The 18959-nt window shown below is 41.3% G+C and overlaps 1 protein-coding gene across 1 annotated transcript; it reads right to left on the reverse strand.

The window, feature by feature from the left end:
• Positions 1–564: 564 nt before the first annotated feature.
• LOC113136490 (transcriptional repressor scratch 1-like) lies at positions 565–5310 on the reverse strand. The gene is made up of 2 exons (XM_026317355.1): positions 5196–5310; positions 565–1292 (listed from the first exon to the last, which is right to left on the reverse strand). Exons 1-2 carry the CDS (start codon positions 5308–5310, stop codon positions 565–567), a joined length of 843 nt encoding a protein of 280 aa, XP_026173140.1.
• Between the last annotated feature and the right edge of the window lie 13649 nt (positions 5311–18959).

Consider the following 18959-nt stretch of genomic DNA (forward strand, 5'->3'; position numbering starts at 1 on the left):
ATAAATAATTACGTAGTATTTTACCTCGGTAGTGGAGAGAATATGGTCACTTGGTGCAGCAGAACAATATTATCATTATTATTATTACTATTACTACTATTATTCCCCCAAAAGAGCAATATCAGAAGGAAAAACTCTTGCACTGCCTTTCAGTGCAGGGAAGAACCCAGTAGCTTTAGGCTTACTATTGTCTTTGTCATTATCATCATCATAGTCATCATTATCATCATCATCAATGTCCCAAAATATATGGTGTCATACTGTGTCTAGATGGCATAAGGAAGCAAAGTTAGTGTTGCTAACAGACAGAGGAGGTGAAGAGTTTTTGACGAAGTGCATGCGTCGATCAGTTAAATCCTTAAGTGGGAAAAACTCAAGGAGAAAAAATTGTGCTATCTTCATCATCTTCATCATCATGAATAGGTTCCAAGGGAAAGCAAGGTGGGAGGTATGTGAGATAGGGGTAAGAGAGAAAGCAAGGTTGTATTCTGAGCAAAAATAGATTGTTTGTGTAATGGTAATTTATGTCTGCAGTCTTGTCTGTTGTTTTATCTAAGCAGGAGATCATGCATCTAGGGGGCCAAGAGGAGAGAAGGGGCCTTTGAAGCAGGCAGACTCATAGTGCTTGTTCAGGTAGCTCTTGAGTGCGAAGGTCTTGTTGCAGCGTTTACACTTGAAGTGTTTGAAGGCCGAGTGGGTCTGCATGTGAGCACGCAGGTTTGAGCGGTCTGCGAAGGCCTTCCCGCAGTGGGCGCACCCAAACGGCTTTTCACCTGTGTGAGATCGCATGTGGCCCTGTAAAAGCCAAGGTCGACTGAACGCTTTCCCGCACACATCACATTTGTGCTTGAGGTCATGAGTAAGCAGGTGCATGGCCATGGCAGGCATGGACACATACACCTTCCCGCAGGTGGGACATTTCTTTGCCAGCTTGCTGTCCAGCGAGCGGTGTGTCTGTTTATGTCGGCTCAAGTTGGAAGATGTGGCATAGGTTTTGCCGCACTCATTGCAGGTGTGCCTCTGAATGCTCCTGGGACTGCCAAGGGCTTTCCTTCTCGAGCGGCCGTCAGTGATGAAAAAGGCATCGACTGTGTAACCCTCGCTCACTGCAGCATCTCCATTGATGTAGCCATCTGTGATTTCTGAGCTGGGGCTGTCAGGAGACTCAGAGTCAGGGGCTCCATAGTCACTGTGAATACCATCATAGAGGGGGTCAGGGGAGGGCACCTTGATCCCACTGTCACTTTCACCATCGTACACAACAGGGCTGATGTATTCACTGATGTAACCAGCTGATATGGAAGAAAGAAAACAGTATTAGGCTATAGAACACAGAGGTGAAAGTTATAATAAAATTGGGTTTATGGTGAACCCTGACATGACAATTCAGAGATACAGTATATGAAACCAGACTACAGTATTTTTCTCTGATGCAGCCACAATATAATTTAATAGGTAGTAAAGAATGCAACTCTATTATTTCTATCTTAAAAGGCATAGAGTGGCACAGGTGGAAAAACTTTCTGCCCATTACACTGGAGACCTGTGGGACATAAACTGGTAATAAAAAACAATGAACATGCAGAAAAAAGACACACTAAATGTACCTAAAAGAGGGACAAGAGCAAAAAAAGTTTGGATTAATGCCATTAGACTGCTGTAAAAATTAAAAACAAACTGTTCTTTCTCCATAGAGACAGTACTCATAGAGATTCCCTGTACTGCCCAACATCACACAATCTGAACTGGTAAAATTACGAATTACTAAATTATTAAAATTACTGGTAAAAAACGCTGGTCACAGTGCAGGGGAGGTGCAGCGTATCTTAGCGTTGTGTAAAAAAAGCCTGCAGTGATAATTCAGCAATATAACTCCTCTTGGCTCTCAAAGGTTGCAGTTAAAACACTTCCTCTGTGAAAGATAAATGCACAGAGGATGACCCTGAATTTGAGAAAGCTGATTTAGCATGTGAAAATGAGCATCAGCACCACAGACAGATCCAGTGCTCTGCATGTCGATGGCACAGTGACAGCAGGCTGCTGTACAAGCTCTGTCAGCGTAGCCAGCAGTGTGGTGGTTTTTGTACAGATCAGGGGGTTGGAAACTTGCATGACAAGCCTCAAGAACAAAATGCAGTTACTGGAACTCATTTTCAGACAGCATGGAGACATATTGCAGGATGGATTATACTGCCACTACCTATATGCATGTGTGAATTCTTTCCAATTCCACACATAGTTTTGGGGGGAATTATACAGGATACATGAAAAATACTTAACTGCTTACAGTACAGCACTTGACATGCATCCATCCATTATCCATACCTGCTTATTCCTATTTAGAGTCACAAAGATCTGCTGGAGCCAATGCCAGCTTTTTTTGGGTGAAAGGCAGGGGTACGCCACATAGAGACAAACAACCAGACACACGCACACACACTCTCACTCTTATGGGCAATTTAGAGTCACCAATAAACCTGACATACAAGATTCTGGACTGTAGGAGGAAACCAGAGTACCCGGAGTAAACCCACGCAACGAGAACACACAGAAAGGTCCCTGTTGGGTTTTTAACCAGGAACCTTTTTACTGTGACGCAACAGTGCTAACCCCCAATCCACCATGCTGCCCCAGCACTTGGACATACAGTAGATAAATACATAATAACCAGCTTGTGTACAAACACATGTTATAAAATAGCCTACTTTTAGATTTGGTTTACTAATATCAAAACTTGAGTCTGTTATTTTCTGCTTATTTACTGTTTTTTGTTTTTTTTTTTTCATTTGGACAATGATGTAACCAATCATACAACATTTTTTACACATACACACTGGACTGTCTGAAACTATAGTGTAACAGCTGTGGTTTGGCTTAATGAAACACATGATAGGGTAATAGATTAAACAGATTTTTCTTTAACTCAAACATCCATAAATACAGCCTTTTGTGCTACATTATGACATAGGCTATTTTCCGACCTCCTGTCACATGTCCCCCATAAAACACCTCATACAGTACATACCCAATGGCTATCCTACTTGTGGAGAATCATCTACACCGAGCCAACCAAGTAATATCATATAGACAAGCATAAAGCACAGAAAGAGAAAAAAATTTTGTTTATGTTAATAAGAATATATATATATATATATATATATATGTATATATACATACATACATGTATTATATGTAACATTCCTCCAGTCTCAGAGGATTTTTGAGTAAGAGGCAATAAGCACCATGTGACGCCATATATCTATATATCTGCCTACATGTAATAACAGCTACTTCATATCTGCTTCAGCTTCCCCACTGAATGCACAGTCCCATCACACACAATCCACGGAACACGGGCGGGACATGAATTATTCCAGAAGCCGATTCGCTCAAGCAGAAAGTTTCTCCTAACTTGGTGCGCTGTTATGGGTAGAGCCTGTGCTGAGACCGCATGAAGCTGTTACCATCAGATGTTCGGGATGGAGGTAAAGCGTGGCTGGGACAGGCAGCGGTGCGAGATGCTGCTGTGGCAGCATGCCGTGTCATGCAGACCAGGGTTTCGTAAATCTCCAGATTATAAATACACCACTGGCAGCTTTTGTTTTTTTGCTTTATGAACACAGAAATACCGGCGAGGTGAGGCCGCGCACGGAAGGTGGAAGCACCGCAGTTGACTAAATTTCCTCGTCAAAGGCATCTGTTTTTTTGTTTTTTCTTCTTCGTGTAAAATGTGACGCATCTGGTTAGAGAGTGTGAGTGTGTGTGTGTGTTTGGGGGGGCAGCACAAAACTATGAATCACACTGTCACGTCTGGATAATTGCTATTGGGCCTGCACTGTGATACTTAAAGCATAAATCTTGAAATAATATACAATAACAGATCATCCACATTCTGCACCTACATCAAGACAGAACAAAACTCAGATCCAGAATCTGATAGCTTTCTGCATATTCAACAGTTTATCGGTCACTGTAAGGGTTGTCACTTCTGACCCAGTTGTTTCTTTATGTGAGAGTATGAGAGTTTATGGTTGGTACAGGCACAGAGAGAGCAGTGCATTTATCAGTCTATAGGTATCGTTGTGCAGAAACAAATGGGGCAAGCGCACCTGGACACAGAATGTAAGATATAAACTATAGGCCAGTTTAACAACAAATCTCTCTGATTATGTCTATGTAAAAAAAAAAAAAAACACGATACTAGGAAGTATTTTGTTTTCATGCAACAGTTGTCATGACAGCTTTCTGAAACGCACAGATGAATTAACATATCAAGTCTGACTTTTATAGTGAAATAAAAGCAAATAAAAGCGGTTAAATATTAGTAACCAGTGTAATGTCTTTATCTCCTTTAACCTTACTTAGCCTGCGTAGGGGGGAAAAAGTCCCCGCTGACTATGAGCCAAAATCAATGAAACATGGGAGGCTGCTGGATTTAGTGGATTTCTCAAGTGACCTTTCCGCTTCAGTGGCAACCTACCTCCTACGCCCGACAAAACGCTTCAAATCAAGCCTGCTTTGACTTCTGTTCTGCCTGTAAATAAAGTGTTAAAGACAGGTAGAGCAACCCCCCCCCCCCCCCCCCCCCCCCGCCCCTCACCGAAGTGCATACAGCGCTTACAGTCGACACTATTAATTCTTTGGAGTCTTTTAGAGTTGCTTATTTTGCTATGCATCGCGCGGCCGTGAGGCTTCCATTACCTACGAGAAAGGTAATCACTAGGTTATAATTCCGTGCTGTCTGCTGTTGTTCTGTAATCAGGTGATTATAGGCTGCTTATCACCCACATCACACAGGTAGCCATCAGCCTTGTTTCGCATGGAAATGCTAAACAGCTTTATTATATAACTCCTACAGCACAGAGCAGGCGATGCCCCGGGATATAAGCTACGACATGAAACAGGCTGAGCTCATTATAAATATTGGGTACACTCTGAGTCTATATGCGCATTTCGTTGTCTTTTGTTATGAGTTGCAGATCTGCACCGGTTCAACCAGTGGGGTCCCTTTTAAACACCGAGGACAGTAAAGTCCTCCAGGACCCCGAGGTAAATGTCCCTCTTAGTGACGCACTTGTAACCTTATTGTGGAAAGCAACACTATTAGATTCCCCGCCTGTGCACCTCCTGCTCTTTGGAGCGACTTGTTTTCTGAGACACCTGTTAGTGCTCACTGTGTGGGCAGCATGACCTACCTTTGTCATGGAGCCGCAGGCTGAGGTCCGTCCTGTGCCGGTAGGCGTTCTCCAGATCCGCCCCGGTGGAGAAATCATCCAGTTTCACCTTTTTCACCAGAAAAGACCTTGGCATGGTGGTGCGACACCGACACACGCTGTCACAAACACAACGGCACACACTCACAAACACAGCCGATCACCCACGACCTGGCCAGCGTGGTGATTCGCCCGTTACACACCAAGAAGACAGACGAACCGGAGGAGAACTGTCTTCAGGTTTGAAGGAGGCGCGAGCTGTGGATGATCCGGTAAAAGACTTTCCGTTCGCTCGCGGCTTATTTGCTTTTTCTTCTTGTTTCAGTCTCTCTGACCGCCGCCTCCTCTCCCCGCTTTAGTCCTCCTGCAGAGGATGGATATACAACTTCAGCACCGGACAGCTCCCTCCGGGGGTGCCTCGCGCTCTCAGTGCTCGCGGGTTGTCGGCAGACCGGAGGACAGAGGCTCCTGAGCAGTCAAAAGAAAACCATAAACAAAAATCAAAATGAATGAAAAACAAAACAACAGGCGGTGGAAGGCACCCTGCAGCGCGTGCGGCGGCTTTCGGGCCTCTTTAAAGAAGAAGAAGGGGAGATGGAGGAGGATGGAGGGAGGGATGCGGAGGAAATAAGCAAAAAACAGAAATTGGAGGACGATTTTGGAAGATTTTCAAAATCCAAAAAAAAAATTCTGTTAGATCTTGTCTTTCCTTCTTTGTCACAGGAATAGTCCTTTAATCCCGTTAAAAGCGACTACTCAGGTCGGTTAAAAAGAAATCACTGTAAGACTCCCCCCAGCCGAAAGGATCAACAGCATCCCCTCTCTCTCTCTCTCCCTCCCTCTCTCTCCCTCTCTCTCTCTGTATCCCTCTCTCTTCTCTCTCTCTTTTCCCCTCGGTCTCTCTCTTTCTGCAGCTTCTGTGAGGTGTTCCCGTGAGTGTGCCGTTTCACGATCAGCTGTTGGCATTTATACGGCGCAATGAGAAAGAGAGAGAGAGAGAGAGAGAGAGAGAGAGAGGATGGAGGGATTGAGAGACATACGGGTAGAGGGAGTGCTTAATTTAATCCATCCCACATCCCCGGGGAGCGGCGAGTGGCCCGGATGATTTATTGAAGCTGTTATCACCCTCCTCTTTCTCTTTCTTTCTCTGTCTTTCATTCTATTTCTCCCTCCTTTTCTCTTCATTTTTGAGAGAGAGAGAGAGAGAGAGAAAGAGAGAGAGAGAGAGTGTGTGTGTGTGTGTGTGTGTGTGTGTGTGTGTGTGTGTGTGTGTGTGTGTGTATCTAAGGCGAGGCGCCATGTTTTAGGGAGATAAGAATGGGAATTATTGTTATGGTTTTTTTAAGCACTCATCGATTTTATTCAGCTATCACAGCGTGTTACATGAATTTTAAATATTGTCCCATTGTGCTTGAGTTTAGAGAGTCTATGTACAGGACCGACGTTTTTTTTTTTTGGCTTCTTTTAGGTTATCACCTGCTAAGTATATTCTATCTTTTCGTGGCTTTGACATTGATTTTATGGGGAATATTAACCAGCATGTTGAGCGCTTCCTAATTATCATTAATGTGGGCCCGAAGGCAAATGGGTGTAGACCAAATGGAGTGTTTTACAGTGACTGCGGAATTAATATGGGAATAGAGTAATATCTGTCCAAGGGGTCACACTGGGTTCACAGACAAGTTTTACTGCAAGATCCAGGATCTTGTCTGTCTGTGGTCTGTGTCGATATGAGAAAATTTGAAAGATTAATGAAATAGGCCTATCTGCAGAGTACACTTTCTTTAATATTTCCTCTAATATCACTTAAATAGTATTTTTAAAAACAAAAGAAAAATGTGCTCCTGATGTGTTTGTAGAGTTCAGAGGACATGTTTGATATCAAGTTTGATCATGTAGTCTAGTGATTTAGTTTTAAAGTCCCCCTTGGCAAACATGATCGACAGACTGGGGCATAAAAATAGGTGCAGACGGGATTCAAGTTAAAGTTTGAGATCTGACGAACCACTTCCTTGTTGGTTTGAGACCCTGACCAAATGTAAAAATATGCTTTAATTAGACCCACAGGGGGAAAGTGCACATTACTGCTCTTATAGAATTAAAAAGTAGTGCTGTGTTTTAATGAGGCAGGTGCAGTGTAGGACATAGTGACTCAGATTTGTGGGGTGCTGGAAAGTTGCTGAACATCTGATAAAGGTTAGAGGAAGCTCAATGGATGACTCACAGCGACGAAGAAAACACTTGAAGATCAAGTATGCACCTTTAATGGGAGAGTTTGTCTTATCAGCTCTGCCTCTCAGTTTATTGGTGCTAGTAGGACCTTTAAAAAGTTGGTGTAAATTATTAAGTCAATACCTGAGAACTTAACTTGGGTGTGGAAAATTAGATAATATATAGATATAATATAGGATGAAACAAAATACATAAATGATTAATCCAACTGTGAACTGCAGTAAAATGACTGCAAAGTAATTAGGTAAATATTGAGATCTTGGTACAAATAAATGCATTGATTTTTAAATCAATGTCTTTAATATTTCATGATATGTACATTTACTGTATTTTTAATATTTAATGCAGAATTCCAGTGTGTATTGTGTACAACCATAAAAGACCAACATGCAATAAGTCAATATTATCCAGAAGACAAAGAAAAATCTTTGCCGGTCGTTCCTTGTATATAATCTGTGCACGCATAAATATTAGTTTAAAGGTTATGTGCTTCATATTTATTTCTTCAAATATTGAAGAGGTCAGGGTGTATTACTCCGTACACATGCATAACTATTTCTTACTGCCTTACTGGCTAAATAAATGAACTCATAATCTCTGTCAGTCAGACAGATGGAGAAGGACAGTGAGGAGATGTCAAGTTGAAGAGGCAGCGTGAGGCTGATATGCAGAAGGATGCGGGTGATACTGACTCTTCCTGCATAGTTGGCAATGATGATGAGAAAGGTGATAATGATGAAACTGAATGAAGTGAGGCGCCTGGGTCATTTGAGCTTGATGCATGGATGTCTAGGGGCTAGAAGAGTCCGATGTACAGTAATTGGTGTGTTGAAGTTCAAGGTAATGTTTAATATGACCATGTGCATGTTCTCCCCGTGCTTGTGTGGGTTTACTCCGGGTACTCCTGTTTCCTCCCACAGTCCAAAAACATGCATGAGTAAGTGAGTGAGTGCCCATAGGAGTAAGTGAGTGTGTGTGGTTGTTAGTCTTTGTGTGTCTATATGTGGTCCTGTGATGGACTGGTGACCTGTCCACGGTGTACCCCTGCCTTCCACCTGAAAGAGAGCTGGGATAGGCTCTAGCAGATCCCTGTGACCCTGGTTAAGGAATAAGCAGGTATAGAAAATGGATGGATGTATTTAGTATTGATTTCAGGCCACGTTATGTGTGCAATATGTGCATCAGGGTTAGGGTGTAACCATTCTGTGTGTATGTGTGTGTGTGTGTTGTGATACCAGTCCATCTGTTGTCCTTAATCAGGGGTAAAGCAGATGAATTCCATCACCTGGAGACTGGCTTAGGGAGGTCCAATTAAACATAAATACACATACATGCACAACTGGCTTAACACACACACACACGCCATACACAAAAACCTAAACAACAACTGGCAGTCGATTGAAATAACCTGCAACATTAACAACATATTTCATCATCATTAGAGGCCATGTGGGCGTACACACACGTAGCCTAACAACTAGACATGGACCAGATACAATAACACATTCACACTTCATAGACTTAACACACACACACGCACACAAACACATACATACACAGGCCTACTGTAGTCATACATACATTTTCATTTATTGAAATGTGTTTCAGAGCAAAGAGAAGCAGTTTAGTTCATACACGTCCATTATTGATTGCATCATCCACACACAATATTTAACAAACCACTCATATGGTTTTGGCAAACAGCATAAATATTTTCTTGCCACTGACATCTCCTGTAGATCTCCTGTATCTTGTACCAGCAGAAATTAATTGCCAAAGCGACGAGTCACTCATTGTGTCTATGACAGAATGGCGATGCGAGCGTAATTTCCAAAGATAGAAGGGACAATATTTCACGGCAGCGCACATGAGTGTGAACTGCAGCCAAAAGTAGAAAGCTCTGGGTGTTCTCTCATTGGTGTCATCCTCACACTTCACTAACAGCACCACACTTTATTTCTGGGACAAACAGGAGGTTTTTATTTTGATAGCAGGCCTTGTGAGCAAGCCAACAGAACTGTAACCTGTGACCTCCCTGTAATTACATGAATAAAATGCAAAATAAATCACATTTATAGATATGAGAAAGTTGAGGAATGCAGTTTGTTTATGAAAAAAGATCTTTTGCATCTTGCTCTTTATGATGACTCTTCCATATTTTTCACTATTGAAAGGTTTTTCAGTTTCTGTATCCAAATCCAAAAGGGAGAAGGGCTTGAATGGTGTATATGCAAATTTGGAAAAAATGTAGGTGTTTAAAACTCGATCTCATGTGTCCACTATACAGTTCACATGTTTTTGAGGAATTCGGGAGAAACATGTCGGCTGTGACAGATGATCGACACGTGCATACACCAAACACATAGCTGCTGCCCAGTTTCTCTGTGTACATGTCTGTGTGTATGTGCCAGTGGCTGTGGATTTGTATACTGTGCATGTGTTATCTAGGCAGTTTGTGCAGGCCCTCTTGTATTACACCCAAATATGAACGCATGCAAATGTATAATGGTCCACTGGAATATAAAAATATAATAATAATAATAAAATTCCTTTATAGAGCACTTTCCAAACATATGTTACAAAGTGCTTTACAATAAAAGACATAAAAGAACAACGAAATCCTAAATACTAAGGAGGATAAGAGGTCGTCCCCATTTAAAGGGGATGAGGAAAGGCTTTTCCGGTAAAGGTGAGATTTAAGGAGAGCTTTAAAAGATGGTACTGCGTCAGCTGATCTTATTTCCTCAGGTAAGTAATTTCCAGAGACTGGGAGCTCTAACTGCAAAGGCTTTATCACCTCTGGTTTTCATTCTAGCATCAGGGATACATAGAATGTTGCGCCCTTGGGTGTTGGCGGTGAAAGGAAGAACAGGTGAGGTCCCAAATGCTGGACAACAGGCGTTTATTTTCCGCTGCTTGTCAGCCAGGCAGACAGAGGAACAGAAACACAATAACTCCTTGAATGAATATAACTTAAATTACTCACTTCAGCAGGGGTACAGTAAATAATGTTCCGGCAGGGAACAAAGGGAAACAGAGAACTTAAATACTAGAACACAAAACACAGGTGAAAGCAATCTACTAATGACACTGAACATAAAGGCACCTGGAACAAGACACAGAACAGAAACAGGAAATTAACCAAAATAAAGTGCAAAACCGGAAACCAGGACTCAGGGCTTAACATAGAAGATCTCTATCAGAAGATCTCAGGCTAATGACAGATAAGGTGTTTAGAGCTGTGACTTATTATTGTACCATAACACAATAAGTAAAGCCAAATTTAGTTATGGTTATATGCACTGACCTAAAGGACTCATTAAGTAATGTGTGCTTTATCAAAGTATTTTCAGCATTACTTAGTATAAAATACCCAGAATGCAGAAACTGAGGCCCCAGCCTGTTAAATTACTGTTATTAGTATTTTTATTGTTCCTGTTGTTGTTTCTGAACAACTCAAGGCCACAGTAAGGGTTTGTTTCTGGTACAAAAGGTCGAAACATTTTCGTTTTTAATAGAACTGTTTAGCTTTGGATTTTTTCCTCTTAACTTTCATCAAGGAGTCTCTATCCCTGTCTCTTTGCCTCCAGGTTCATCGCTTCTGAAGGTGAGCCTTGTTCTGTTTCATCCTAAAGCTGTTTTGTCGCAGTAACGCTAAATATTGCTGAACAGCTCTTCTCATCAGGTGCACACACACACACACACACACACACTCACAGACACGTGTAGAAGTGCTGGGCTAGGGGAGAAATGTGGCCTGTTTCTTTGCAGTTTTTGATGACTCCCGGTGTACTGGTGAAACAAAATGCAGTGTACATTAGCAGAGGATAAAGTGTCCCAAAAAAGAGGAGAGCAGAGCAGAGAACAAAAAATACACACTCAAACTGCCTCTGCATCAGGACAGTCACATTTTATTGTTGGATATAAGTTTGCATTTACATTTTCAAGAAGATACAGTAGTCAGATTTATTCTAGGTGTACTGCATATCAGCAGCCATTGTTGACAAAAACTCTCTACTCAAAAGTCCACTTGAGCACTTGAGCTTTCAACAGCATCTCACCGTCTTCATTAGTGATGGCTATTGCAAAATCGTCACTGAAGTATAGGGGTTCAACCTACTATAAACCCTTTTGTGACGTTTTTGTAAAAGCTGAATTTTGTAGTTTATTCTTGACACTGAAACTGCAAATTAAATCTTCAGTTAAGAGCCATCTTCTGTTACAGAGCTTTTTAATATTGTATGGTCTTCATTAGTAATAAAAACAAGCTAAGTGGAAGCTGCATACAGATTCTTTTGTAAGCTGCTAATTATAAGGTGCTAGAAGGTATGAACTGTCACGTTCAACCAAAAAACAAATTTCTGTGTCATGTACAAATAACTACAGTTAAGAGAACACTACTGTAATATAAATGATGTGCAGTAGAAATTGGAATATCACTGTGAGCCAGTTTACAATATCTTAACCATAGTTATTTCTTTAAAGTGCAGAAAAGTACATTTGCACTCTTTTCATACATATTTAAATTTTTCTCCACCAGATGTTATAGATTGTAAATACTGTAGTTGGTGTGTTCCAGAGATCACTGTAAATTTCTCACTGTTCAATTCAATTCAATTTTATTTGTATAGCGCCAAATCACAATACAAATCATCTCAAGGCACTTTACAAAAACTAAAACTAAAAACCCAACAATTCCCTTATGAGCAAGTACTTGGCGACAGTGGAGAGGAAAAACTCCCTTTAACGGAAGAAAAAACCTCCAGCAGAACCGGGCTCAGCTTGGGCGGCCATCTGCCTCGACCGGTTGGGGTGAGTGGATAGAACAGAGAGAAAAAAACAGCAACAATAAACAACAAATAGACACTGCAGGTTGGTGGGACCAGTAACTGCACATCAACGATATACAGCTCCAGGACCAGGGACACCTGCAGAAGGTACAGAGAGAACAGAGAGAGAGGGAGACAGCACAAACTAGGGGAGAGAGCACAACGTTAGTAACATTCAATGGTGGAATATACATGAGGTGGGAGGAGAGAAGAGAGGGGAGGGGAAGAGAATAGGGGGGTTAGGGTAGGGGAGCTCAGTGCACCGATGGTCCTTGGGCAGTCTAGGCCTATAGCAGCATAACTACGGGGTGGTTCAGGGTTGCCTGAAGCCAGCCCTAACTATATGCTTTGTCAAAGAGGAAGGTTTTAAGTCTAGCCTTAAAAGTACAGAGAGTGTCTGCCTCCTGAACCCAGGCTGGGAGCTGGTTCCACAGGAGAGGAGCTTGATAACTAAAGGCTCTGCCTCCCATTCTGCTTTTGGAAACTCTGGGAACCACAAGTAGACCTGCACTCTGAGAGCGAAGTGGTCTATTGGGATAATATGGTACTATGAGGTCTTTAAGGTATGAAGGAGCTTGATTATGAAGGGATTTGTATGTGAGAAGAAGGATTTTAAATTCTATTCTATATTTTACAGGGAGCCAATGAAGAGAAGCCAATATAGGAGAAATATGATCTCTCTTGCTAGTTCCTGTCAGGACTCTGGCTGCAGCATTCTGGATTAATTGGAGGCTTTTTATTGAGATATTGGGACATCCAGATGGTAATGAGTTACAGTAATCTAGCCTTGAGGTAACAAATGCATGGACTAGTTTTTCTGCATCATTTTGAGACAGGATGTTCCTAATTTTGGAAATGTTGCGCAGGTGAAAGAATGCAGTTCTAGAGATTTGTTTTATGTGTGAGTTAAAGGACATGTCCTGGTCAAAAATAACTCCAAGATTTTTTACAGTAGTGCTGGAGGCCAGGGTTATGCCATCTAGAGTAGCTATAATTTTAGAAAATTTATTTCTGAGATTTTTTGGCCCAAATATAATGACTTCTATTTTCTCTGAGTTTAAAAGTAAAAGGTTACTGGTCATCCAGGCCTTTATGTCAGTTAGACAGGCTTGAAGTCTGGTTAACTGGTTTGTGTTAACAGGTTTAATAGATAGATATAACTGAGTGTCATCTGAATAGCAGTGGTAATTAATAGAGTGCTTCCTAATGACATATCCTAAAGGAAGCAAGTACAGGGTGAACAGAATCGGTCCTAGCACAGAGCCTTGTGGATCTCCATAACTAACTTTTGTTCGTGTGGAAGGTTCATCATGGACATGAACAAACTGGAATCTGTCCGATAAATAGGATTGGAACCACTTTAACGCTGTTCCTCTGATACCAATCACATGCTCCAGTCTCTGTAATAAGATGTTGTGGTCAATGGTGTCGAATGCTGCACTAAGGTCTAGGAGGACAAGTATCGAAACAAGTCCATTATCTGAGGCTAAGAGAAGATCATTGGTAACTTTCAACAGTGCTGTTTCTGTACTATGATGTGCTCTAAATCCTGATTGAAAATCTTCAAATAGTTCGTTCCTGTGTAAGTGGTCTGATAGCTGCTTAGCAACAGCTTTTTCTAGAATTTTAGAAATAAATGGCAGGTTGGATATTGGTATATAATTAGCCAAGACTCCTGGATCAAGACTAGGCTTTTTGAGTAAAGGTTTGATTACTGCAGTCTTAAAGGCCTGTGGTACGTAGCCTGATACTACAGATAAATTTACCAAGTCCAATAAAGATGAGTTCATTAGTGGCAGGGTGCCTTCAAGCAGTCTAGTCGGGATGGGGTCTAAGAGACACGTTGATGATTTCGATGAAGCAACTACTGATGTAAATTCAGAGAGATCTATGGGAGAGAAGCAGTCTAAACATAACTGAGGTCCTACAGATGATTCAAGAGCTACTGTAGTAGAAGATTCATTTATTGCAGGTATAGGAAGCATCTGCTGAATTTTATCTCTAATAGTTGTGATTTTATTTGTAAAGAAACTCATAAATTCATCACTGCTGAGAGCTAAGGGAACACTGGGTTCAACAGAGCTGTGACTTTTTGTCAGCCTGGCTACAGTGCTGAAAAGAAACCTGGGATTGTTCTTATTTTCCTCTATTAGTGATGAATAGTATGCAGTTCTGGCTTTACGGAGAGCTTTTTTATATGTTAGTACACTGTTTTTCCAGGCTAGAAAAATTTCCTCTGAGTTTGTGGAACGCCACTTCCTTTCCAACCTTCGTGATGCCTGCTTTAAGGTACGAACATGTAAATTATACCATGGGGCTAGTCTTCTCTGATTCACTAACTTCTTTTTCAGAGGGGCTACAGAATCAAGCGTTTCACGCAGTGAGGTTACAGCGCTGTCAACAACATGATCAATTTGGTAGGGAGTAGGATTGAGGCAGCTGCCCTCCACTATGTTTATACTTGGCATAGATGCAAATAAAGATGGAATCATTTTCTTAAATTTATTAACAGCGTTGTCGGATAAGCATCTGCTGTAGTGGAATTGTAGTGTGAAACACACAGTTTGGCCTTTACAGAACTATAGAGCTCTTTAGTGTATACATACAGTGTATAATGCAATTAACATAAGAACATTCACAATGAATCCATTACATAAGACTGCAAAGCATTTGACATTTATTTCTGTTGTAGGAGCTCAACACTACACATATTTGCACTATCCACCCAATCCTTGTGCACATACAAACTGCGGGTCTGTTTTTCCCAAAACCATAGCCTTTTTCTTTTGTCTGTATATTTCCCTAAACTCTGTCTGAGCCACAATACTATTGCAAGAGATATTTCTCTTCCTTTCCCTATCTTGGGGTAATTGTGTGAATCAGGAGAGATTGCATTTACCCAGACAGCTGAGTGGCGAGCTGGCAGGGTAATAAATGGCCTGATAACCAGCACTACTCTGATCCCTCTCAACACAGAAATAACAAAAAAATCATTACCAGCCTTAGACAGGCCTATCCTGTGATGTCACATGCGATAAAGAGAGACATATTTCGGAAACACAGAGGGGAAAGGGGTGAAAAGGAAGGAAAGAAAAATGAATGAAGGAGATGAGAGATAGAGCGATGAGTTAAGACAAAGAGTTATGAAATCATTCAGGTAACATTTTTATTTGTTTTATAGATTTCACCATTTATTTTGTTATTTTGGAGGAGAGATCAAAGCAATAAAACAATGAATTGAAATACAATCAGTGAAGTAGTGAGGTGTTATGTTTTTATTCTTCAGCACTTCGACCATGACTTAGGAGGCAAATCATTGAGAAGGAGAAACAGTTTTACCAGAAAGAGGATCCTAAATTTAATTTGTATTATTTTAATTGTCTGTCCATTCTGAATGAATATGCCTTTTAAATGGAAAACCAGGCATATCAAGTGAATAATCAAATATTTTTAAGCAAATTATTTCAGTCCTGGTCACAACAGTGTATGCAAATGCAAGCTATGACTTTGAAACTGACATTACTTAGTTAACTTGTATTTATGTACAGTACAAAGCCAGTTGTGGCATCATCAGGTTGATGTTTTTAGGTTTTGTTTGTTCCGGGTCTGGATCACAAAACATGAGTGAGTTTGTGCTGCAGCCAACAATTCATGTCAATTGGGTCTGATCTGTCAGCAGCTCAAGATTCATCAGGAATAAAAATAAGCTTCAAATGAAACACAATCTGAATTTAAGCCACTATAATCTGTATTTTTTTATATAAAAAATAAATATATAATAAATAAATAAATATAATATATATTTTAAAAAATTGATCATATAATTCAGTATTTTGCCTACATACTTAGTGTCTTTTAGCTCAGTGTTTTGGTTTTCCAACATGCAACTTTACTGTTGTGGTTCAGTCTCACTGCTCTCATTTTGTGTTTTCAACCACCACAGGCACCATATTACCTGTTCAGCACCAAACAGCATAGTTAGCAACTGTTGATGCTAGACATAGTGCAGCATTTATCAGCTTAGGAGCCAGATATTTCCCTCAGGAGCTGGAGAAAAAAAAACAGAGCCACAAGGAAAATAAAATCCCCAGGACTAGAACATGACTTCATATTAAAGGTGAAACTGGTCCATGATCCATGTGTATACAATTACTTGCTAACAAAATCACCACCAATCACTACCGATATGAGACAGTTTGTCATTGCCGTGTTCACATATTGTTTTTGGCTAGCCTAAAGTGGCAAAATCTGTTAATAATGCAATACACTAGTGAAAACATGAATGCTGCAATTGAAAAACATTTCTTTTACTCAGTGCTTTAAACAATAAGCTATTCACAGCTGTCAGTGCAGTTGGTAACATGGATCCAATGTTTCTTTATTGAAAGGTTGGAAAAGAAGCTAGCATTGTGTAGAGAACTCCTCAGTGGTTAGACATGCTCAGTGCTCCTCCTCCCCTCCCTCCTCCTCCTCATCTGAGTGTTTCCAGTATTTTCAGAGGTTGCATTCTTTTACTCCATCCACACTGCTATTGCTTTTTAGACTTCTTTCATCTCACGCACAAGCAATCACAAGCAATCAGGCACACACCGTCATTCATGCACAGGTTCACACACACACGTAAACATCCTCGCTTGATCACAGATCCACATAACAGGGCACATGCACAACACAAATTCCTGCTTAAACACACAGACACAGCCTTATGAATGTATCCCTGAGGCTGTGCTGCAACATTAGTAGATGCCTGCTGTTCCATCAGCAGGACAAAACATTACTATTCCAACACACTGCTGTTCAAATGCTCTAATGTTTTGTCAATACAGCTACATAAACTTTATTTGCCCCCAGAGGCCAAACAGTTTTCCAACACACTTAAGTTATGAAAAAAAAAATCAAATGAACTTTGAATGAACCCATTACATGATTATATTTTTTATTTTCATGTAATGTGTCTTTTAAATTAAGTGTTAGGCCTTTGCCCAAAAGCAGAATGGGAGGCAGAGCCTTTAGTTATCAAGCTCCTCTCCTATGGAACCAGCTCACAGCCTGGGTTCAGGAGGCAGACACTCTCTATACTTTTAAGGCTAGACTTAAAACTTTCCTCTTTGACAAAGCATATAGTTAGGGCTGGCTTCAGGCAACCCCCCCCCCCTTCCACTCCCCTCTCTTCTCTCCTCCCACCTCATGTATATTCCACCACTGAATGTCACTAACCTTGTGCTCTCTCTCTCCCCTAGTTTGTGCTGTCTCCCTCTCTCTCTGTTCTCTCTGTACCTTCTGCAGGTGTCCCTGGTCCTGGAGCTGTATATCGCTGATGTGCAGTTACTGGTCCCACCAACCTGCAGTGTCTATTTGTTGTTTATTGTTGCTGTTCTTTTCTCTCTGCTCTATCCTCTCACCCCAACCGGTCGAGGCAGATGGCCACCCAAACTGAGCCCGGTTCTGCTGGAGGTTTTTTCTTCCGTTAAAGGGAGTTTTTCCTCTCCACTGTCGCCAAGTGCTTGCTCATAAGGGAATTGTTTGGTTTTTAGTTTTAGTTTTTGCAAAGTGCCTTGAGATGATTTGTATTGTAATTTGGCGTGTTACGGCCACCGGCCTACTTGTTTCTCGTTCCCTCCGTTGTGTTGTTGTTTTCCTGTGTGTTCCGGTTGGGGCCGCCCCGGTTAAGAAGATCGGCATCCTTAACTACAACCTCCGACCGGTTGGTGGAGCTGTTGTGGTTTGTCATTGGCCGATGGAGTCGCGAATCCGCAGCTGCAAGACCATCAACCATGGTCCGCAATTCTTCGCCTGATTGGCCAACCGCTCCAGCCTCCCACCAATCAACTATCCACACCTCAGCACATTACGTATTTAGACACCGTAGTTTCCACCGCTCGGTGGTGGATGTGTCTTACCCATGGTCAGTTCACCTTGGTGTGGCGTGGCTCTCTTCCTTAGACTTCTGTGTGTTAGCTTTCATTAGACTTCTGTGTGTTAGTTTCCTTAGCGTTCTGTGTGTCAGCGTTCGCTAGGCTTGTACACCGCGTGGCGGTTTTAGCTGGCGTTACTTCTCTATAAGTTTTATCATTGTTCTGTTTGGTTACATACACAGCGTTTGACTGATGTAGTGCGGGTCGGTCTAGTCAGCCACCCCACTCTCCTTATGTTGGTTCTTATGTTGACTGTGATTATTAAGACCTGGAGTTTCGGATTTGTGTTAGGATTTCCTTTTTGTTTATGTGGTTTTCTGTTAGAGCATTTATCTCCAGTGTTGACCCTGTTTTCTGTACAACATTGTAAAGAGACCATAGGTACTTTTGTTTCCTTGACCTGTAAATAAATATCATTTGCCTTTCTTACATCTGACATAATATGTTACTTCCTCAAACTTCCCCTAGACCTTATTGGGTTGTAACATGGCGCTATACAAATAAAATTGAATTGAATTGAATTGAATTGAAATTGAATTGCCCATTTTGTAAGGTTATTTTTATGTTGTCTTCACTTTATGTAACATTACAGACAAAATAACTAGTGTGTGATCTGTCCAGGGTGTACCCCAGGGATGGGCTCCATCTCCCGTATACAGGATGAATGGCACCGAGAATGGATGGATGGATGGATAATTAGTGCATGAGCCTATATTTATCATCAGTAAACCCAATTCAAGTTACACAACAAAAACCATGAGGTATAGTCA

This window comes from Mastacembelus armatus, chromosome 16 (genome assembly GCF_900324485.2).
Source record: "Mastacembelus armatus chromosome 16, fMasArm1.2, whole genome shotgun sequence".
In the NCBI taxonomy this organism is placed as follows: Eukaryota; Metazoa; Chordata; class Actinopteri; order Synbranchiformes; family Mastacembelidae; genus Mastacembelus; species Mastacembelus armatus.